The sequence below is a fragment of the Salmo salar genome, chromosome ssa09 (assembly GCF_905237065.1).
Source record: "Salmo salar chromosome ssa09, Ssal_v3.1, whole genome shotgun sequence".
In the NCBI taxonomy this organism is placed as follows: Eukaryota; Metazoa; Chordata; class Actinopteri; order Salmoniformes; family Salmonidae; genus Salmo; species Salmo salar.
The window spans coordinates 46,686,863-46,709,909 of NC_059450.1; the positions used below are offsets into that span (position 1 = coordinate 46,686,863).

The window sequence follows — 23,047 nt, forward strand, 5'->3', positions numbered from 1 at the left end:
GTGTAGTATTCTGTTTGTCCCTACTTCAGTGACAGGGGTGTAGTATTCTGTTTGTCCCTACACTACAGTGACAGGGTGTAGTATTCTGTTTGTCCCTACACTACAGTCACAGGGGTGTAGTATTCTGTTTGTCCCTACACTACAGTGACAGGGTGTAGTATTCTGTTTGTCCCTACACTACAGTGACAGGGGTGTAGTATTCTGTTTGTCCCTACACTACAGTGACAGGGTGTAGTATTCTGTTTGTCCCTACACTACAGTGACAGGGTGTAGTATTCTGTTTGTCCCTACACTTCAGTGACAGGGTGTAGTATTCTGTTTGTCCCTACACTACAGTGACAGGGTGTAGTATTCTGTTTGTCCCTACAGTCACAGGGTGTAGTATTCTGTTTGTCCCTACACTACAGTGACAGGGTGTAGTATTCTGTTTGTCCCTACACTTCAGTGACAGGGTGTAGTATTCTGTTTGTCCCTACACTACAGTGACAGGGTGTAGTATTCTGTTTGTCCCTACACTACAGTGACAGGGTGTAGTATTCTGTTTTTCCCTACACTACAGTGACAGGGTGTAGTATTCTGTTTGTCCCTACACTTCAGTGACAGGGTGTAGTATTCTGTTTGTCCCTACACTACAGTGGCAGGGTGTAGTATTCTGTTTGTCCCTACACTACAGTGACAGGGTGTAGTATTCTGTTTGTCCCTACACTACAGTGACAGGGTGTAGTATTCTGTTTGTCCCTACACTACAGTGACAGGGTGTAGTATTCTGTTTGTCCCTACAGTCACAGGGTGTAGTATTCTGTTTGTCCCTACACTACAGTGACAGGGTGTAGTATTCTGTTTGTCCCTACACTACAGTGACAGGGTGTAGTATTCTGTTTGTCCCTACACTACAGTGACAGGGTGTAGTATTCTGTTTGTCCCTACACTACAGTGACAAGGTGTAGTATTCTGTTTGTCCCTACACTACAGTGACAGGGTGTAGTATTCTGTTTGTCCCTACACTACAGTGACAGGGTGTAGTATTCTGTTTGTCCCTACACTACAGTGACAGGGTGTAGTATTCTGTTTGTCCCTACACTACAGTGACAGGGTGTAGTATTCTGTTTGTCCCTACACTACAGTGACAGGGTGTAGTATTCTGTTTGTCCCTACACTACAGTGACAGGGTGTAGTATTCTGTTTGTCCCTACAGTGACAGGGTGTAGTATTCTGTTTGTCCCTACACTACAGTGACAGGGTGTAGTATTCTGTTTGTCCCTACAGTCACAGGGTGTAGTATTCTGTTTGTCCCTACACTACAGTGACAGGGTGTAGTATTCTGTTTGTCCCTACACTACAGTCACAGGGTGTAGTATTCTGTTTGTCCCTACACTACAGTGACAGGGTGTAGTATTCTGTTTGTCCCTACAGTCACAGGGTGTAGTATTCTGTTTGTCCCTACACTACAGTGACAGGGTGTAGTATTCTGTTTGTCCCTACACTACAGTGACAGGGTGTAGTATTCTGTTTGTCCCTACACTACAGTGACAGGGTGAAGTATGGACTATTAGGAGTCATGGTTACTCTTCCTGCCTCCTGTTTCCTTTCCTCTGGTGACACACATACACCCACATATACTCCCACACACACACACACACACACACACACACACACCATGAAAAAGGTACTTTATTTACTAATCCATCTGGTCTCTTCCGGTGCCTCTGAGCGGACCGTGGTTCACTTTGTATTCCAAAAGATTTCAAATACTGTGGCTGTGCTTGATTGGGCTTGTCTGGTGCAATGGAACCAATAGAAACCCTGCCCACCTGGCAATCCAGGCAGGCTAAAGCAAGTATTTGAAAGGTTTCAAATAGTATTTGAATCCAGGGTTGCCTCAGAGGGATAAGTTAGGCTTCCTGGTATCATGAGGAGCTTGTGGACTGCAGGATAAATTGGCTACACTGAACGCTGAAAACTATTTTATTTCCTGTCTCTGTCTGCCAATATATCTGCATTCCCTCTTCGTGTGTGTGTGTGTGTGTGTGTCAGTCAGACAGACAGACAGACAGACAGACAGACAGACAGACAGACAGACAGACAGACAGACAGACAGACAGACAGACAGACAGACAGACAGACAGACAGACAGACAGACAGACAGACAGACAGACAGACAGACAGACAGACAGACAGACAGAGGGAGGGAGAGAGTCAGAGGGGTTGTACTTAGATGGTTTAAGTGAACGTATTGTACTAATATGGAGCTGGCAGAGAGGCAGGAAACTGAACTGAGGGGGTGAATAGAGAGGGAGGGAGGGAGGGAGGGAGTGATGGGATTGGGAAGGAGAGAGGAAGAAGAGCACTGAGAAACTAGAGAGAATAACACAGACAGAGAGCGATATGGTGGAAACGTTGAGGGAAACTAAGGGCTATAAACTTGACATGTTGTTGGATGACTATTTTAGAATGTCTTGGCTGGGTACAACAACAACAACGACGACAACAACAACAAGAACAACATCTGGGTCATTCCATGTCATTTCAGCAAGCCATGTTCTGAAATCGTTTCTGTAGTTGGAACCAGATAAGATTAGCATTTCTGAAACATTATTTTATTAATTTAATTTGATCTCTGCAAATTTAAGCTAATTGATTGCACCCGAATTGGCCATTTTTTTAATTTATAGGATTCATATAATCTTCAATAAATATAGCACCTAACATCCGATTTGCACCATAATTCTTCCTAAAAATGAGTCCAAAAAATTGTCAAAAGCCACCCTCACACCCAACAACAATCACACCCAAACAAACAGTATACAGTATCAGTTCTCTATGTTTGACAAGTAGTTTAAAGATGCGGTTTGGAGTATCACTTCTTCATACTATGTAAGGTATTCTCTGTGAATCTGGTGATGTTTTTCTCCCCTGTTCAGAGAAATTAGTCATTGAAGTTTGCTTGCATTATTTACCATAAAGTAGAGTGATAGTACCAGGTTTTGACCACTAGATGCCGCTGTTCCTGCTATATCGCCACCATTATTTTTGATCAACTTTGCTGGTCTCTTGTGTTTATTAAATAGATCACAACATTTCCTTTGCAACTTTGGGCAGAAAACAAATAGCTTTTGCTCATGATTTAAACTGAATTGTGTGGTCAAGCCAGTCCTCCATGAAAGCAATTCAGTTTGTCCTTCTCTTAGCAACCTAATGCTTCAACCCAACTCCCCTTGAATAGTCCAACAAGTGGCCGCTCTCTGAGAGGACTATTCATGTGGTGAAATTGTCATACGAAGATGTTTCCTACAAGCCCAAAACTTCTCATGGAGAAATGGACTTAATGACAAAAATGTTGTGACAACCCTAATAAAATAATACAATTAGAAACCATTGTGTGGCATTCGTATGTTTTTCAATAAAATGATTAGAGAACGTTTATATGTAGTGTGATTTAGTGACATTTATCATTAAACCCAACCCAATACCATTACCCTTGCAAAACACTATACAGTGTATGTTTGGGACTTTTATCATTGAACGACCATTAGCCAACGTAACATTGAAACCATTAGAAATGCTGTAGCCTAATGTTTTGCTTATTCACCAGGAAATAATCCAGACCTTCATAAAACACAGACACAGGGGCCATTTCCTGTAGTCATTTATTTTTAATGTGTTTTATTTAACCTTTTTATTTAAGGACAAACTGAATTGCTTTCATGGAGGACTGGCTTAAATTGTGAGGATGACTGCACATCATTTTTTTTTTAATCATAAGCAAAAGCTTTTGTTTTTTTTACCCAAAGTTGAAAATAAAGTGATCAAAAAAATATCAGGAACAGCAGCATCTAGTGGGCAAAACCTGGTACTTTCACACAACTTTATAGTAAATAATGCAAGTGACTATGGCTAATTTCTCAGAACAGGGAGAAAGGAGAAGGCGGGGGTGGGTGGGAGGGGAAGGCGGGGGTGGGAGGAGAAAGCGGGGGTGGGGGGAGAAGGCGGGGTGGAAGGAGAAGGCGGGGTGGGGGGAGAAGGCGGGGGGGGCAGGGGTGGGAGGGGAAGGCGGGGGTGGCGGGGGTGGGAGTAGAAGGCGGGGGGGGCAGGGGTGGGAGGAGAAGGCGGGGGGTGGCAGGGGTGGGAGGAGAAGGCGGGGGTGGGAGGGAAGGCGGGGGTGGCGGGGGTGGGAGAAGGCGGGGGGGGGGCAGGGGTGGGAGGAGAAGGCGGGGGTGGGAGGAGAAGCGGGGGTGCAGGGGTGGGAGGGAAGGCGGGGGTGGGGGTGGGGCAGGGGGGAGGAGAAGGCGGGGGTGGCGGGGGTGGTGGGGGCAGGGGTGGGAGTAGAAGGCGGGGGTGGGAGGAGAAGGCGGGGGTGGTGGGGGCAGGGGTGGGAGGAGAAGGCGGGGGTGGCGGGGGTGGTGGGGGGGCAGGGGTGGGCGGAGAAGGCGGGGGTGGTGGGGGCAGGGGTGGGAGAAGGCGGGGTGGGAGGAGAAGGCGGGGTGGTGGGGGCAGGGGTGGGAGGAGGCGGGGGGTGGCGGGGTGGGAGGAGAAGGCGGGGTGGGGGGGCAGGGGTGGGAGGAGAAGGCGGGGGGGGCAGGGGTGGGAGGAGAAGGCGGGGGTGGTGGGGGCAGGGGTGGGAGGAGGTGGCGGGGGTGGGAGGAGAAGGCGGGGGGGGGGGGCAGGGGTGGGAGGAGAAGGCGGGGGTGGCGGGGGTGGGAGGAGAAGGCGGGGGGGGCAGGGGTGGGAGGAGAAGGCGGTGGGGGCAGGGGTGGGAGGAGAAGGCGGGGGCGGGGGCAGGGGTGGGCGGAGAAGGCGGGGGTGGTGGGGGCAGGGGGGGAGGAGGTGGCGGGGGTGGCGGGGGTGGGAGGAGAAGGCGGGGGGGGCAGGGGTGGGAGGAGAAGGCGGGGGCGGGGGCAGGGGTGGGCGGAGAAGGCGGGGGGTGGTGGGGGTGGGAGGAGAAGGCGGGGGTGGGAGGGGAAGGAGGGGAAGGCGGGGGTGGGAGGAAAAGGCAGGGGTAGGAGGGGGGAGACGGGGAAGGAGGGGTGAGACAGGAGGAGAGAGAGAAGGGGAGACGAGATATTTATGGCCTTGATGTCCTCCTGTTGGAATATGCTTCTACTGTTATACTGTAGAAACAGACACCCTTTTACATGTTGTAGTATAAACAGACAGGCTCTAAAACTAGGGTCATCTAAGACCCAGATGCTTTCTTAATTCCTATGGTATTTGCTTCTGTAGTAGGTTGTGCCTTCAGACCACAGACAGACAACAGGAAAAAGTTCCTGCATCTCATCTAGTGCTTCACTGCCTCTCTTTTTACTTAGTTACCCCTCTGTTCCCTGTGGAGCATGAGGCCTCAGCCAACCCGGCTGGATTATCCTTTCCACCGACTGTAGCCTCAGAGCAGGAGAGCCCTGACCACAACACTCCAGGCCAGCGATGGTATGTTATGGGTTAGTGCTGCAAAGTGCTTGAATGACCTGGAGAGCTGGTCGGCCGGGGTTTCATAAAGAGGGCGGGCCGGGGTTTCATAAAGAGGGCGGGCCGGGGTTTCATAAAGAGGGCGGGCCGGGGTTTCATAAAGAGGGCGGGCCGGGGTTTCATAAAGAGGGCGGGCCGGGGTTTCATAAAGAGGACGGGCCGGGGTTTCAATAGGAGGGCCGGCGTTTCAATAGGAGGGCCGGCGTTTCAATAGGAGGGCCGGCGTTTCAATAGGAGGGCCGGGGTTTCAATAGGAGGGCCGGGGTTTCAATAGGAGGGCCGGGGTTTCAATAAGAGGGCCGGGGTTTCAATAAGAGGGCCGGGGTTTCAATAAGAGGGCCGGGGTTTCAATAAGAGGGCCGGGGTTTCAATAAGAGGGCCGGGGTTTCAATAAGAGGGCCGGGGTTTCAATAGGAGGGCCGGGGTTTCAATAAGAGGGCCGGGGTTTCAATAAGAGGGCCGGGGTTTCAATAAGAGGGCCGGGGTTTCAATAAGAGGGCCGGGGTTTCAATAGGAGGGCCGGGGTTTCAATAGGAGGGCCGGGGTTTCAACAAGAGGGCCGGGGTTTCAATAAGAGGGCCGGGGTTTCAATAAGAGGGCCGGGGTTTCAATAAGAGGGCCGGGGTTTCAATAAGAGGGCCGGGGTTTCAATAAGAGGGCCGGGGTTTCAATAAGAGGGCTGGGTTCTCTCTGCTCTGCTCTGCTCCAGTCCTGCCGGTCCTCCCCGCCGCTGGAGACTGGGGGTATGTGTGTGATTAACCCAGGTTCTCATAAAGATGGGTTCTCAGCGGGGTGCATGGTGTTATGGCGGGCCCCGTGCTCATGCCAGCTCCCGTTAAGTCATTAGGCTGTCGAGCTGAAGGCTGAGGAAAGGAAGGATGCAGGAAGGGATAGAGGGAGGGAGGGGAGGGAAAGAGCAAGCGAGGGGGAGAGAGGGAGAGGGGAGAGGGAGAGAGAGTGGGAGGCAGGGGGAGGGACGGGAGGGAGAAGGGAAGGAGAGCGAGTGGGAGGCAGGGGGAGGGAGAGGGAGAAGGAGGGCGGGAGGGAGAAGGAGAGGGAAGGAGAGAGAGTGGGAGGCAGGGGGAGGGAGAGAGAGAAGGAGGGCGAGAGGGAAGGGAGGGGGAATGAGAGAGAGTGGGAGGCAGGGGGAGGGAGAGAGAGAAGGAGGGCGAGAGGGAAGGGAGGGGGAAGGAGAGAGAGTGGGAGCCAGGGGGAGGGAGAGAGAAGGAGGGCGAGAGGAACGGGAGAGAGGAGGAGGGCTAGAGGGGGGGAGAGAGAAGGAGGGCTAGAGGGGGAGGAAAGGGGGCTAGAGGGGGGAGGGAGAAGAAGGGAGGGAGAGGGAGAACGAGGGCGAGAGGGGGGAGGGAGAAGAAGGGCGGGAGAGGGAGAACGAGGGCGAGAGGGACAGGAGAGAGAAGGAGAGGGAAAGAGGGAGGCAGGGGGAGGGACGGGAGGGAGAAGGTGAGGGAAGGAGAGAGAGTGGGAGCCAGGGGGAGGGAGGGAGCGAGAGAAGGAGGGCGAGAGGGACGGAAGGGAGAAGGAGAGAGAGTGGGAGGCAGGGGGAGGGCAAGAGAGAAGGAGGGCGAGAGGGACGGGAAGGAGAAGGAGAGGGAAGGAGAGAGAGTGGGAGCCAGGGGGAGGGAGGGAGCGAGAGAAGGAGGGCGAGAGGGACGGAAGGGAGAAGGAGAGAGAGTGGGAGGCAGGGGGAGGGCGAGAGGGACGGGAAGGAGAAGGAGAGAGAGTGGGAGGCAGGGGGAGGGAGAGAGAGAAGGATGGCGAGAGGGACGGGAGGGAGAAGGAGACAGAGTGGGAGGCAGGGGGAGGGAGAGAGAGAAGGATGGCGAGAGGGACGGGAGGGAGAAGGAGAGAGAGTGGGAGGCAGGGGAGGGAGAAGGAGAGAGAGGGGGAGGGAGAAGGAGAGAGAGTGGGAGGCAGGGGAGGGAGAAGGAGAGAGAGTGGGAGGCAGGGGGAGGGAGAAGGAGAGAGAGTGGGAGGCAGGGGGAGGGAGAGAGAGAGAGTGGGAGGCAGGGGGAGGGAGAAGGAGAGAGAGTGGGAGGCAGGGGGAGGGAGAAGGAGAGAGAGTGGGAGGCAGGGGGAGGGAGAAGGAGAGAGAGTGGGAGGCAGGGGGAGGGAGAAGGAGAGAGAGGGGGAGGGAGAAGGAGAGAGAGTGGGAGGCAGGGGGAGGGAGAAGGAGAGAGAGTGGGAGGCAGGGGGAGGGAGAAGGAGAGAGAGTGGGAGGCAGGGGGAGGGAGAAGGAGAGAGAGTGGGAGGCAGGGGGAGGGCGAGAGGGACGGGAAGGAGAAGGAGAGAGAGTGGGAGGCAGGGGGAGGGCGAGAGGGACGGGAAGGAGAAGGAGAGAGAGTGGGAGGCAGGGGGAGGGAGAGAGAGAAGGATGGCGAGAGGGACGGGAGGGAGAAGGAGAGAGAGTGGGAGGCAGGGGGAGGGAGAAGGAGAGAGAGGGGGAGGGAGAAGGAGAGAGTGGGAGGCAGGGGGAGGGAGAAGGAGAGAGAGTGGGAGGCAGGGGGAGGGAGAAGGAGAGAGAGTGGGAGGCAGGGGGAGGGAGAGAGAGAGTGGGAGGCAGGGGGAGGGGAGAGAGAGAGAGTGGGAGGCAGGGGAGGGAGAAGGAGAGAGAGTGGGAGGCAGGGGGAGGGAGAAGGAGAGAGAGTGGGAGGCAGGGGGAGGGAGAAGGAGAGAGAGGGGGAGGGAGAAGGAGAGAGAGTGGGAGGCAGGGGGAGGGAGAAGGAGAGAGAGTGGGAGGCAGGGGGAGGGAGAAGGAGAGAGAGTGGGAGGCAGGGGGAGGGAGAAGGAGAGAGAGTGGGAGGCAGGGGGAGGGAGAAGGAGAGAGAGTGGGAGGCAGGGGGAGGGAGAGCCCAGATGTTTCCTGTCATCAGATGGTTATGTTAGTAACATACCAGCCATGGCTGAGAATCCTCTGGATCTGCTGCTGCCACTAGAACACACAGACACTCTGTACTACTGTGTTCTATTTAAGGGATAATGCCCTCCAAGCCGGTGTTAGGAGGATACGAGTGTCGTTAGGCCCGAGACGAAGTCAATATGTCCTCCAAACAACGGATTCGAGGACATTTTCAGATTTATACAACGGGTTACCAACGTATTCAAATAATGATTGACATATTTTCATATAAAATATTATTTTTATTAATTTATTCATACTATTTCATCCTTCCACAAGATATAGTCCAAATCTAGGATTGCTGGAGACGTGACCCAGTTTTTTTTGTTCTGTTCATTCTAAATGTTCCATTGCCATACTGGCTGGCAACGTTCACATCCCTTCCTCGCTAGCTAGCCAACTACAGCTAACTTACAGTCACGTCAAAAAGTGCAGCCAGAATAACAAAATATAACAAAGTAGCTGCATTTGCATTAGTTTAAACTGTTTTCTAGTGACATTTATTTGGATACATCCATAACAATGAGTTAATGAGATGCGATTTCACCTGTCATAGAAAATGTGCTCTCTCGTTAGGACACTGTTGTTCAGAGGAGCTAGCCAACAACACAGCTAAACACAATCACTTCAAACTGAAGCTGGAAACACTGCAAACTAGCTGCACTACATTTTACCTTTTTTTTTTGCTTTTTTTTTTATATATCCATAAAAATGATGCCAGCTGATTCATGATTTTGACTGGCTGAGAAACGCTGCCTGTCTTGTCTCGTCCAGACTCCCGACACGTTCATTACAATGGGACAGCTGGAGATCCAATTTGAATATTGAAACAATGTTGAAAATGTCGGAGAGACAGACAGGAAGGTTTATACAAATCTCTGCTGTTGAATACAAAATGTTAGTCTAAAAGACGTGAGATAATATCTAGATGCTTTTTATAGTGGAGATAAAGTTTATAACTTCCCTGCCTGGGCTGATGAGACAGTAGATTGCACAATCAGATGGAACAGATTAAACCGGTGGTAATTTGTGGAATAGACACCGGCTGGAATGCGGTTTTAACTAATCAGCATTCAGGATTACACCCACTTGTTGTATAATCTATTTGATTGTCCTCTACTGTGTTCTATTGTTCTCTACTGTGTTCTATTGTTCTCTAATGTGTTCTATTCTATTGTTCTCTACTGTGTTCTATTGTTCTCTACTGTGTTCTATTCTATTGTTCTCTACTGTTATATTGTTCTCTACTGTGTTCTATTGTTCTCTGTGTTCTATTCTAGTGTTCTTTACTGTTCTATTCTATTGCTCTCTACTGTATTTTATTATATCTAATATGTTCTATTCTGGTGTTCTCTACTGTGTTATATTCTAGTCTTCTCTATTCTATTCTATTGTTATCTAATGTGTTCTATTCTATTGTTCTCTACTGTATTATATTTTTCTCAACTGTGTTCTATTCTAGTGTTCTCTACTGTGTTCTATTCTAGTGTTCTCTACTGTGTTCTATTCTAGTGTTCTCTACTGTGTTCTATTCTAGTGTTCTCTACTGTGTTCTATTCTAGTGTTCTCTACTGTGTTCTATTCTAGTGTTCTCTACTGTGCTTTATTCTATTGTTCTCTACTGTGTTTTATTATATTGTTTTCTACTGTGTTATATTGTTATCTGTGTTCAATTCTATTCTCTACTGTGTTCTATTCTATTGTTCTCTACTGTGTTATATTCTATTGTTCTCTATTGTGTTCTATTCTATTGTTCTCTACTGTGTTCTCTACTGTGTTCTATTCTATTGTTTTCTACTGTTATATTCTATTGTTCTCTACTGTGTTCTATTGTTCTCTGTGTTCTATTCTATTGTTTTCTACTGTGTTCTATTCTATTGTTCTCTACTGTGTTCTATTGTTCTCTGTGTTCTATTCTATTGTTTTCTACTGTGTTCTATTCTATTGTTCTCTAATGTGTTCTATTCTATTGTTATTTAATGTTATATTCTATTGTTCTCTACTGTGTTCTATTGTTCTCTGTTCTATTCTATTGTTCTCTACAGTGTTCTGTTCTCTACCGTGTTCTATATTCTCATCTTCACTATGCCTGCACCATAGTAACAAACACCATAGTAACTTCGCCATCCATGGTAACTACCATCCTGCTCCTTTCTTACTAACTGATTGTGGTGTCCTCTCTCTTCACTAGACGTTCACGGCCTGGTGTAACTCCCACCTGAGGAAAGCAGGAACGCAGATCGAGAACATCGAGGAGGACTTCAGAGACGGACTGAAACTCATGCTGCTGTTGGAGGTCATATCAGGTGAGGAGGAAAGGCTTGGTGCCCACATGTACCTGTAATGGTGCCCACATGTACCTGTAATGGTGCCCACATGTACCTGTAATGGTGCCCACATGTACCTGTAATGGTGCCCACATGTACCTGTAATGGTGCCCACATGTTCAGTGCCATGAAAAAGTATTTGCCCCTTTTCTAATTGTATCTACCTTTTGCATATTTTTGATCCTGAATGTTATCAGATCTTCAACCAAAACATAATATTAGATAAAGATAACCTGAGTGAACAAATAACACAACAATTACCAGCGTCACGTATACTCCCTCTCTGGCGCCCTAGTTCACCACTCTGCTCTGTTCCTTCCCCAGGCGTCATCGTTTCTGTTTCATGTCTGTGCGTTGTTTGTGTTTCTTGTTTTGTATTATTTTTATTTATTAAATTATTCACTCCCTGAACTTACTTCCTGACTCCCAGCACACACGTTACATATGCTTATTTCATTTATTTCATAATACTTATTTCCTTCTTTTAATTAACAAACTTATGCAACACCCAATTCTCCTGTGTGAAAAAAGTAATTGCCCCCTTTAAACTCAATAACTGGTCGTGTACCACCTTTAGCTCCTATGACTACAACCAAACACTTCCTGTAGTTCATTAGTCTCTCACAGTGCTGAGGAGACATTTTGGCCCACTCTTACATGCAGAACTGCTGTATCTCAGCAATGTTTTGTGGGTTTTCCACATGCCAAAACTCTGGTCTTTATCATCCTATAGCTCGTTCTCCATTTTCCTTTTAAATCTTTTAAATGGTGAGCCAACATGTTTTACCGCCAAAACTCATTTTCTCATGGCTTTCTCTTGTCCCTCTGCAGCATGTAGTGAGCAATATGTTTGGACATATAGAGTCACAATACTATCGTATCATGAGGTCCCTGGCTATTCAATACGTATCGTATCGTGAGGTCCCTGGCTATTCAATACATATCGTATCGTGAGGTCCCTGGCTACTCAATACATATCCTATCGTGAGGTCCCTGGCTATTCAATACGTATCGTATCGTGAGGTCCCTGGCTACTCAATACATATCCTATCGTGAGGTCCCTGGCTATTCAATACATATCCTATCGTGAGGTCCCTGGCTATTCAATACAGATCGTATCGTGAGGTCCCTGGCTATTCAATACAGATCGTATCGTGAGGTCCCTGGCTATTCAATACATATCGTATCGTGAGGTCCCTGGCTATTCAATACATATCGTATCGTGAGGTCCCTGGCTATTCAATACATATCGTATCGTGAGGTCCCTGGCTATTCAATACATATCGTATCGTGAGGTCCCTGGCTATTCAATACATATCGTATCGTGAGGTCCCTGGCTATTCAATACATATCGTATCGTGAGGTCCCTGGCTATTCAATACAGATCGTATCGTGAGGTCCCTGGCTATTCAATACAGATCGTATCGTGAGGTCCCTGGCTATTCAATACATATCGTATCGTGAGGTCCCTGGCTATTCAATACATATCGTATCGTGAGGTCCCTGGCTATTCCCAGCCCTAGTATCTGTAGTTTCCTGTTCGATAGTGACCTCTAACCCCTGACCTCTGATTGTGTTTCTTGTCCAGGAGAGCGCTTGGCCAAACCAGAGAGAGGGAAGATGAGAGTCCACAAGATCTCCAACGTCAACAAAGCTCTCCACTACATAACCAGTAAAGGAGTCAAGCTGGTGTCCATTGGAGCTGAGGGTGGGTTCAGCAATACCCTGGTCACTATTGACACTGACTGGACTGTAGTACACTAGGCTGTAGTACTATGTAGTACACTAGGCTGTAGTACACTAGGCTGTAGTACTATGAAGTACACTAGACTGTAGTACTATGTAGTACACTAGGCTGTAGTACACTAGGCTGTAGTACACTAGGCTGTAGTACTATGAAGTACACTAGACTGTAGTACTATGTAGTACACTAGACAGTAGTACTAGGTACTACACTAGACTGTAGTACTAGGTAGTACACTAGGCTGTAGTACTATGAAGTACACTAGGCTGTAGTACTATGTAGTACACTAGGCTGTAGTACTATGAAGTACACTAGACTGTAGTACTATGAAGTACATTAGACTAGTACTATGTAGTACACTAGACTGTAGTACTATGTAGTACACTAGACTGTAGTACTAGGTAGTACACTAGACTGTAGTACTAGGTAGTACACTAGACTGTAGTACTAGGTAGTACACTAGGCTGTAGTACTATGTAGTACACTAGGCTGTAGTACTATGTAGTACACTAGGCTGTAGTACTATGAAGTACACTAGACTGTAGTACTATGAAGTACACTAAACTGTAGTACTATGTAGTACACTAGACTGTAGTACACTAGGCTGTAGTACTCTGAAGTACACTAGACTGTAGTACTATGAAGTACACTAGACTGTAGTACTATGTAGTACACTAGGCTGTAGTACTATGAAGTACACTAGACTGTAGTACTATGTAGTACACTAGACTGTAGTACTATGTAGTACACTAGACTGTAGTACTATGTAGTACACTAGACTGTAGTACACTAGACTGTAGTACTATGTAGTACACTAGACTGTAGTACACTAGGCTGTAGTTCAGCCGTGAGTCTGCTGTATTCTTTTTCCTCACTTCTCACACATTTTGGGCTTTATTCGATAGGACAAAAGGAGAAAGGAAAGATACACTGAGTGTACAAAACATTAGGAACATCCCCTTTTACCCTCAGAACAGCCTCAATTCGTCAGGGCATGAACTCTACAACACAGGAGGTTGGTGGCACCTTAATTGGGGAGGACGGGCTTGTGGTAATGGCTGGACCTGAGTGAGTGGAATGGTATGAAATACATCAAACTTGGTTTAATTCCATTAGCTCTGTTCCAGACATTATTATGAGCCGTTCTCCCCTCAGCAGGTGTCCAAAGTGTTCCACAGGGATGCTGGTCCATGTTGACTTCAATGCTTCCCACAGCTGTGTCAGATTGGCTGGATGACCTTTGGGTGGGTGGACCATTCTTGATACACACGGGAAACTGTTGAGTGTGAAAAACCCAGCGACGTTGCAGTTCTTGACACAAACCGGTGCACCTGGACCCTACTACCATACCTCGTTCAAAGGCACTTAAATATTTTGTCTTGCCCATTCACCCTCTGAATGGCACACATACACAATCCATGTCTCAATTGTCTCAAGGCTTAAAAGTCCTTCTTTAACCCGTCTCCTCCCCTTCATCTACACAGTGGTGTAAAGTACTTAAGTAAATATACTTTAAAGTACTACTTAAGTAATTTTTTGGGGTTATCTGTACTTTACTATTTATATTTTTGACAACTTTTACTTCACTACATTGGGTACTTTTCCCACCATCTACACTGATTGAAGTGGATTTAACAAGTGACATCAGTAAGGGGATCATAGCTTTCACCCGGTCAGTCATGGAACGAGCTTTCACCCGGTCAGTCATGGAACGAGCTTTCACCCGGTCAGTCATGGAACGAGCTTTCACCCGGTCAGTCATGGAACGAGCTTTCACCCGGTCAGTCATGGAACGAGCTTTCACCCGGTCAGTCATGGAACGAAGCTTTCACCCGGTCAGTCATGGAACGAAGCTTTCACCCGGTCAGTCATGGAACGAAGCTTTCACCCGGTCAGTCATGGAACGAAGCTTTCACCCGGTCAGTCATGGAACGAGCTTTCACCCGGTCAGTCATGGAACGAGCTTTCACCCGGCCAGTCATGGAACGAGCTTTCACCCGGCCAGTCATGGAACGAGCTTTCACCCGGCCAGTCATGGAACGAGCTTTCACCCGGTCAGTCATGGAACGAGCTTTCACCCGGTCAGTCATGGAACGAGCTTTCACCCGGTCAGTCATGGAACGAGCTTTCACCCGGTCAGTCATGGAACGAGCTTTCACCCGGTCAGTCATGGAACGAGCAGGTGTTTATGCTGCAGTGGAATATGTGATCTAGAAGCATCGGCTTAGACCACTAGACCACCCTAGGCCACGACATAACAGGGCCCTGGTCTAAAGTAGTGAACGACATAACAGGATACTATGGGCCCTGGTCTAAAGTTGTGCACTAGATAGGGAATAGGAATAGGGTGCCATTTGGGACTTAACCATATTCTTATTAGCTGAATAAACACCCAAAACAACCTCTGTTCTCTGACACTGTCTGCAACAAAACTATCTGGGATTTTCTGTAATTGGAAGCTGGTGTGTGCGTGTGCATATGCTTGTGTTTTGTCTGTGGTGGTCACACATGACCGCATCCCTCAAAAGCATTGTTGGGCCTTCCCCTCCTCCTCCTCCCTTCCCCCTCAGAACAGAAGCTGAGCTAAAGAGGTATGTGTATTAACCACGTTTCTAGTTTAACTAACTTAACACAGCGGTAAATGTAAACGCTGGCAGTAGCGCTATAGGTTCGGTGGGGGGGGGGCAGAAATATTGTTGCTATTTTCACAACCGTAATTATGGGCGCAGTTCCTGGCAGTGGTGGTGTGAAAGGGGCTGGGTTTTTGATGAATTTCGAGGCTTGGCCCGTCACTGACCAATCAGAACGTGCTCCATGGCTAAACATGTGGTTTCTTCAAGTTGTGTGTTTTATGGTCATTAACTCCAATTCTAATGTTAGTCTGTTATAGCCTAGTTCGTTAAATAGCCTGGACCCATATTTGCTAAATATTTTGAGTCCACATTGTTCTAATTGCCTTGCTTCAGTATAGAAATGCATTGTTAAACATCGTCTATAGTATTCTCACTGATATAGGGGCTAGACCTACTGTAAATTACAGTCTGGACATGGACATGCCAAACATAGTCAATAAGCAAGATAAAACTCACTAGGCTATTGATAAGGCCTTTTAAAGACAGTGTATAATTAAGCAATAAGGCCTGAGGGGGTGTGGTATATGACCAATATACCACGGCTAAGGGCTGTTATTATTATGCACTGGTTACCAATGTAATTAGTAGTAAAACTAAATGTTTTATATATCAGACCTTATAGCGTACCCATGCTATACGGTCTGATATACCACGGCTTTCAGCCAATCAACATTCAGGGCTCGAATCACCCAGTTTATAAATTGTAATCAAATTCTACTAAAAAGAATGTTGTTTTAATGTGTCTAAATACAGTTCCAGGTACCATCATTGGTCCCTGTGGGTGTACAGTATAATACAGGCAAGGCAACACACTATGGAGGGTTTAACTCACATCCACACTGTTCCCAGGAGCTGGATAAAGGTCCATTATAAAGAGAGAGAGGAGGGATGTTAACAACGTTATACTGTTTCCAGGAGCTGGATAAAGGTCCATTATAAAGAGAGAGAGAGAGGAGGGATGTTAACGTTATACTGTTCCCAGGAGCTGGATAAAGGTCCATTATAAAGAGAGAGAGGAGGGATGTTAACAACGTTATACTGTTTCCAGGAGCTGGATAAAGGTTCATTATAAAGAGAGAGAGAGGAGGGATGTTAACATTATACTGTTCCCAGGAGCTGGATAAAGGTTCATTATAAAGAGAGAGAGAGGAGGGATGTTAACAACGTTATACTGTTCACAGGAGCTGGATAAAGGTCCATTATAAAGAGAGAGAGGAGGGATGTTAACAACGTTATACTGTTCCCAGGAGCTGGATAAAGGTCCATTATAAAGAGAGAGAGGAGGGATGTTATACTGTTCCCAGGAGCTGGATAAAGGTCCATTATAAAGAGAGAGAGAGGAGGGATGTTAACATTATACTGTTCCCAGGAGCTGGATAAAGGTCCATTATAAAGAGAGAGAGAGGAGGGATGTTAACAACGTTATATTGTTCCCAGGAGCTGGATAAAGGTCCATTATAAAGAGAGAGAGAGGAGGAATGTTAACAACGTTATACTGTTCACAGGAGCTGGATAAAGGTCCATTATAAAGAGAGAGAGAGGAGGGATGTTAACATTATACTGTTCCCAGGAGCTGGATAAAGGTCCATTATAAAGAGAGAGAGAGAGGAGGGATGTTAACAACGTTATACTGTTCCCAGGAGCTGGATAAAGGTCCATTATAAAGAGAGAGAGAGAGGAGGAATGTTAACATTATACTGTTCCCAGGAGCATAAAGAGAGAGAGGAGGGATGTTAACAACGTTATACTGTTCCCAGGAGCTGGATAAAGGTCCATTATAAAGAGAGAGAGAGGAGGGATGTTAACGTTATACTGTTCACAGGAGCTGGATAAAGGTTCATTATAAAGAGAGAGAGAGGAGGGATGTTAACAACGTTATACTGTTCCCAGGAGCTGGATAAAGGTCCATTATAAAGAGAGAGAGAGGAGGGATGTTAACATTATACTGTTCCCAGGAGCTGGATAAAGGTCCATTATAAAGAGAGAGAGAGGAGGGATGTTAACAACGTTATACTGTTCCCAGGAGCTGGATAAAGGTCCATTATAAAGAGAGAGAGAGGAGGAATGTTAACAACGTTATACTGTTCACAGGAGCTGGATAAAGGTCCATTATAAAGAGAGAGAGGAGGGATGTTAATATTATACTGTTCCCAGGAGCTGGATAAAGGTTCATTATAAAGAGAGAGAGAGGAGGGATGTTAACATTATACTGTTCCCAGGAGCTGGATAAAGGTTCATTATAAAGAGAGAGAGAGGAGGGATGTTAACATTATACTGTTCCCAGGAGCATAAAGAGAGAGAGGAGGGATGTTACCAACGTTATACTGTTCCCAGGAGCTGGATAAAGGTCCATTATAAAGAGAGAGAGGAGGGATGTTAACGTTATACTGTTCCCAGGAGCTGGATAAAGGTCCATTATAAAGAGAGAGAGAGGAGGGATGTTAAAGTTATACTGTTCCCAGGAGCTGGATAAAGGTTGATTATAAAGAGAGAGAGAGGAGGGATGTTAACATTATACTGTTCCCAGGAGCATAAAGAGAGAGAGGAGGGATGTTAACAACGTTATACTGTTCCCAGGAGCTGGATAAAGGTTCATTATAAAGAGAGAGAGAGGAGGGATGTTAACAACGTTATACTGTTCCCAGGAGCTGGATAAAGGTCCATTATAAAGAGAGAGTGGAGGGATGTTATACTGTTCCCAGGAGCTGGATAAAGGTCCATTATAAAGAGAGAGAGGAGGGATGTTAACGTTATACTGTTCCCAGGAGCTGGATAAAGGTTCATTATAAAGAGAGAGAGAGGAGGGATGTTAACATTATACTGTTCCCAGGAGCATAAAGAGAGAGAGGAGGGATGTTACCAACGTTATACTGTTCCCAGGAGCTGGATAAAGGTCCATTATAAAGAGAGAGAGGAGGGATGTTAACGTTATACTGTTCCCAGGAGCTGGATAAAGGTCCATTATAAAGAGAGAGAGAGGAGGGATGTTAAAGTTATACTGTTCCCAGGAGCTGGATAAAGGTCCATTATAAAAAGAGAGAGAGGAGGGATGTTAACATTATACTGTTCCCAGGAGCTGGATAAAGGTTGATTATAAAGAGAGAGAGAGGAGGGATGTTAACATTATACTCTTCCCAGGAGCATAAAGAGAGGAGGGATGTTAACAACGTTATACTGTTCCCAGGAGCTGGATAAAGGTTCATTATAAAGAGAGAGAGAGGAGGGATGTTAACAACGTTATACTGTTCCCAGGAGCTGGATAAAGGTTCATTATAAAGAGAGAGAGAGGAGGGATGTTAACAACGTTATACTGTTCCCAGGAGCTGGATAAAGGTCCATTATAAAGAGAGAGTGGAGGGATGTTATACTGTTCCCAGGAGCTGGATAAAGGTTCATTATAAAGAGAGAGAGAGGAGGGATGTTAACATTATACTGTTCCCAGGAGCTGGATAAAGGTCCATTATAAAGAGAGAGAGAAGGGATGTTAACAACGTTATACTGTTCACAGGAGCTGGATAAAGGTCCATTATAAAGAGAGAGGAGGGATGTTAACGTTATACTGTTCCCAGGAGCTGGATAAAGGTCCATTATAAAGAGAGAGAGAGGAGGGATGTTAACATTATACTGTTCCCAGGAGCTGGATAAAGGTCCATTATAAAGAGAGAGAGAGGAGGGATGTTAACGTTATACTGTTCCCAGGAGCTGGATAAAGGTCCATTATAAAGAGAGAGAGAGGAGGGATGTTAACATTATACTGTTCCCAGGAGCTGGATAAAGGTCCATTATAAAGAGAGAGAGAGAGGAGGGATGTTAACGTTATACTGTTCCCAGGAGCTGGATAAAGGTCCATTATAAAGAGAGAGAGAGGAGGGATGTTAAACTGTTCCCAGGAGCTGGATAAAGGTTCATTATAAAGAGAGAGAGGAGGGATGTTAACGTTACACTGTTCCCAAATATAATGTTTTTATAAACATGTTGGAACCATCTTACAGATCATATTCATCAAGCGGTAAATAAGGGTGTGTAATATGAAGAATGTAAAATATCAAATATAATTTGATTTGTTTAAAACTTTTTTGCTTACTACATGATTACATATGTGTTATTTCATAGTTTTGATGTCTTCACTATTATGCTACAATGTAGAAAATAGTAAAAAATAAAGAAAAACAACTTGAATGAGTAGGTGTGTCCAAACAATTGACTGGTACTGTATGTAAATAAGGTATTTCTGTTTTTTATTTTTAATACATTTTGCATTAATGTCTGCACTTGTTTTCGCTTCGTCATTATGGGGTAGTGTGTGAAGATTAATGAGGGAAAAAAAACGATCTATTTTAGAATAAGCCTGTAACGTAACAAAATGTGGGAAAAAGTCAAGGGGTCTGAATACTTTTAGAATGCACTGTATATGGATATGAACAAGGAGGTCTGTTTGACTGTTTCTCTAATCGAGCCCAGGGTAAGGCGCTTTCTAAGCAATGTCTTTCTCATTGGATTGTGGAGGCTATCCAAAGCGATTTACGGTAGTGAGTGCATACATTTTCACACTATCTTCCCCCGTACGATCTCCCTGATGTATGACAGGATAGTGTGTGTGCTCACTCCCGTAGCGATGTGGCAGCGTGTTGGCCGTTGTTCAGTTTGGTGATATGTGTTGCAGTGAGTTGGGGTTCCCAACATGCCTTTCAGGTTTTATTGCTTGGACGTAACTGCTTCTAGTCAGCATGCTTGCGTTCGTATGACTAGGTGTCAGACAGCATGCTAGTGGTATTATGGCTAGGTGTCAGACAGCATGCTAGTGTTATTATGGCTAGGTGTCAGACAGCATGCTAGTGTTATTATGGCTAGGTGTCAGACAGCATGCTAGTGTTATTATGGCTAGGTGTCAGACAGCATGCTAGTGTTATTATGGCTAGGTGTCAGACAGCATGCTAGTGTTATTATGGCTAGGTGTCAGACAGCATGCTAGTGTTATTATGGCTAGGTGTTAGACAGCATGCTAGTGTTATTATGGCTAGGTGTCAGACAGCATGCTAGTGGTATTATGGCTAGGTGTCAGACAGCATGCTAGTGTTATTATGGCTCGGTGTCAGACAGCATGCTAGTGTTATTATGGCTAGGTGTCAGACAGCATGCTAGTGTTATTATGGCTAGGTGTCAGACAGCATGCTAGTGTTATTATGGCTAGGTGTCAGACAGCATGCTAGTGTTATTATGGCTAGGTGTCAGACAGCATGCTAGTGTTATTATGGCTAGGTGTTAGACAGCATGCTAGTGTTATTATGGCTAGGTGTCAGACAGCATGCTAGTGGTATTATGGCTAGGTGTCAGACAGCATGCTAGTGTTAATATGGCTAGGTGTTAGACAGCATGCTAGTGTTATTATGGCTAGGTGTCAGACAGCATGCTAGTGTTATTATGGCTAGGTGTCAGACAGCATGCTAGTGTTCGTATGGCTAGGTGTCAGACAGCATGCTAGTGTTAATATGGCTAGGTGTCAGACAGCATGCTAGTGTTATTATGGCTAGGTGTCAGACAGCATGCTAGTGTTATTATGGCTAGGTGTCAGACAGCATGCTAGTGTTATTATGGCTAGGTGTTAGACAGCATGCTTGTGTTCGTATGGCTAGGTGTCAGACAGCATGCTAGTGGTATTATGGCTAGGTGTTAGACAGCATGCTAGTGTTAATATGGCTAGGTGTCAGACAGCATGCTAGTGTTATTATGGCTCGGTGTCAGACAGCATGCTAGCGTTCGTATGGCTAGGTGTCAGACAGCATGCTAGTGGTATTATGGCTAGGTGTCAGACGACATGCAGGTTGTGCATTTTATCAGAGTTACCACAGTTCCCCTGTTGATTAGAGCCTTGGGCCGCCGTGGTCGATGTCAGGCAGCGTTTTGTCCAGGTTACCATGGTTCCCTGTGGGTTTGAGCCGTGCTTCATTGACTCTGGTTAATGAACCTGCTATGCAGCTTGTGTGTGTGTGTGCTTTTACAAGTCACGACAGATATTCTGTGGTTTTGGACTTGCAGTTCCTTGTATGAGTTTCAGGCTGCAGTGGCAGCGTGTCCAGTGTGCATAGCCAAGTTGCAGCATGTTCTGATTCCCTACATGGGGCTGTGATAGTTCAGGCTTCTCGGCGGGTTAAGTATTACAGGAAAAGGTGGCTTCTGTAACCCCTTGGAGCCAGTGGAACCTGTGTTCCCGGCTAGTTTGGTACCCTCTGAGCTGGCTTGGGGCCAGTATGTTATACCTGGTGACCGACTGAAAGGGAATGTACAGTCAAATCAAATTGTATTTGTCACATGCGCCGAATACAACCGGTGTAGACCTTACAGTGAAATGCTTACTTACAAACCCTTAACCAACAATGCAGTTTTAAGAAAATATCTAAAACAAAAAAAGTAAGAGATTAAAATAACAAATAATTAAAGAGCAGCAGTAAAATAACAATAGCGAGGCTATATACAGGGGGTACCGGTACAGAGTCAATGTGGAGACTATATACAGGGGGTACTGGTACAGGGTCAATGTGGAGGCTATATACAGGGGGTACTGGTACAGAGTCAATGTGGAGGCTATATACAGGGGGTACCGGTACAGAGTCAATGTGGAGGCTATATACAGGGGGTACCAGTACAGAGTCAGTGTGGAGGCTATATACAGGGGGTACCGGTACAGAGTCAATGTGGAGGCTATATACAGGGGGTACCGGTACAGAGTCAATGTGGAGGCTATATACAGGGGGTACTGGTACAGAGTCAATGTGGAGGCTATATACAGGGGGTACTGGTACAGAGTCAATGTGGAGGCTATATACAGGGGGTACCGGCACAGAGTCAATGTGGAGGCTATATACAGGGGGTACCGGTACAGAGACAATGTGCGGGGGCACCGGTGTCGAGGTAATTGAGGTAATATGTACATGTATGTAGAGTTATTAAAGTCACTCTTATTTTATTATATATATATACACTGCTCAAAAAAATAAAGGGAACACTTAAACAACACAATGTAACTCCAAGTCAATCACACTTCTGTGAAATCAAACTGTCCACTTAGGAAGCAACACTGATTGACAATAAATTTCACATGCTGTTGTGCAAATGGAACAGACAACAGGTGGAAATGATAGGCAATTAGCAAGACACCCCCAATAAAGGAGTGGTTCTGCAGGTGGTGAGCACAGACCACTTCTCAGTTCCTATGCTTCCTGGCTGATGTTTTGGTCACTTTTGAATGCTGGTGGTGCTTTCACTCTAGTGGTAGCATGAGACGGAGTCTACAACCCACACAAGTGGCTCAGGTAGTGCAGCTCATCCAGGATGGCACATCAATGCGAGCTGTGGCAAGAAGGTTTGCTGTGTCTGTCAGCGTAGTGTCCAGAGCATGGAGGCGCTACCAGGAGACAGGCCAGTACATCAGGAGATGTGGAGGAGGCCGTAGGAGGGCAGCAACCCAGCAGCAGGACCGCTACCTCCGCCTTTGTGCAAGGAGGAGCAGGAGAAGCACTGCCAGAGCCCTGCAAAATGACCTCCAGCAGGCCACAAATTTGCATGTGTCTGCTCAAACGGTCAGAAACAGACTCCATGAAGGTGGTATGAGGGCCCAACGTCCACAGGTGGGGGTTGTGCTTACAGCCCAACACCGTGCAGGACGTTTGGCATTTGCCAGAGAACACCAAGATTGGCAAATTTGCCACTGGCGCCCTGTGCTCTTCACAGATGAAAGCAGGTTCACACTGAGCACGTGACAGAGTCTGGAGATGCCGTGGAGAACGTTCTGCTGCCTGCAACATCCTTCAGCATGACCGGTTTGGCAGTGGGTCAGTCATGGTGTGGGGTGGCATTTCTTTGCGGGGCCGCACAGCCCTCCATGTGCTCGCCAGAGGTAGCCTGACTGCCATTAGGTACCGAGATGAGATCCTCAGACCCCTTGTGAGGCCATATGCTGGTGCGG

The 23,047-nt window shown here is 46.8% G+C and overlaps 1 protein-coding gene across 4 annotated transcripts in view; it reads left to right on the forward strand.

Moving 5' to 3' along the window:
* Nucleotides 1–23,047, forward strand: part of LOC100380299 (actinin alpha 1) — a 208,600-nt gene that overhangs the window by 44,601 nt on the left and 140,952 nt on the right. For all 4 annotated transcript variants that reach the window (XM_045723308.1, XM_045723306.1, XM_045723307.1 and 1 more), the window contains 2 exon segments: nt 10,572–10,686; nt 12,296–12,415. In XM_045723308.1, the coding sequence (XP_045579264.1) occupies nt 10,572–10,686; nt 12,296–12,415 (235 nt within the window).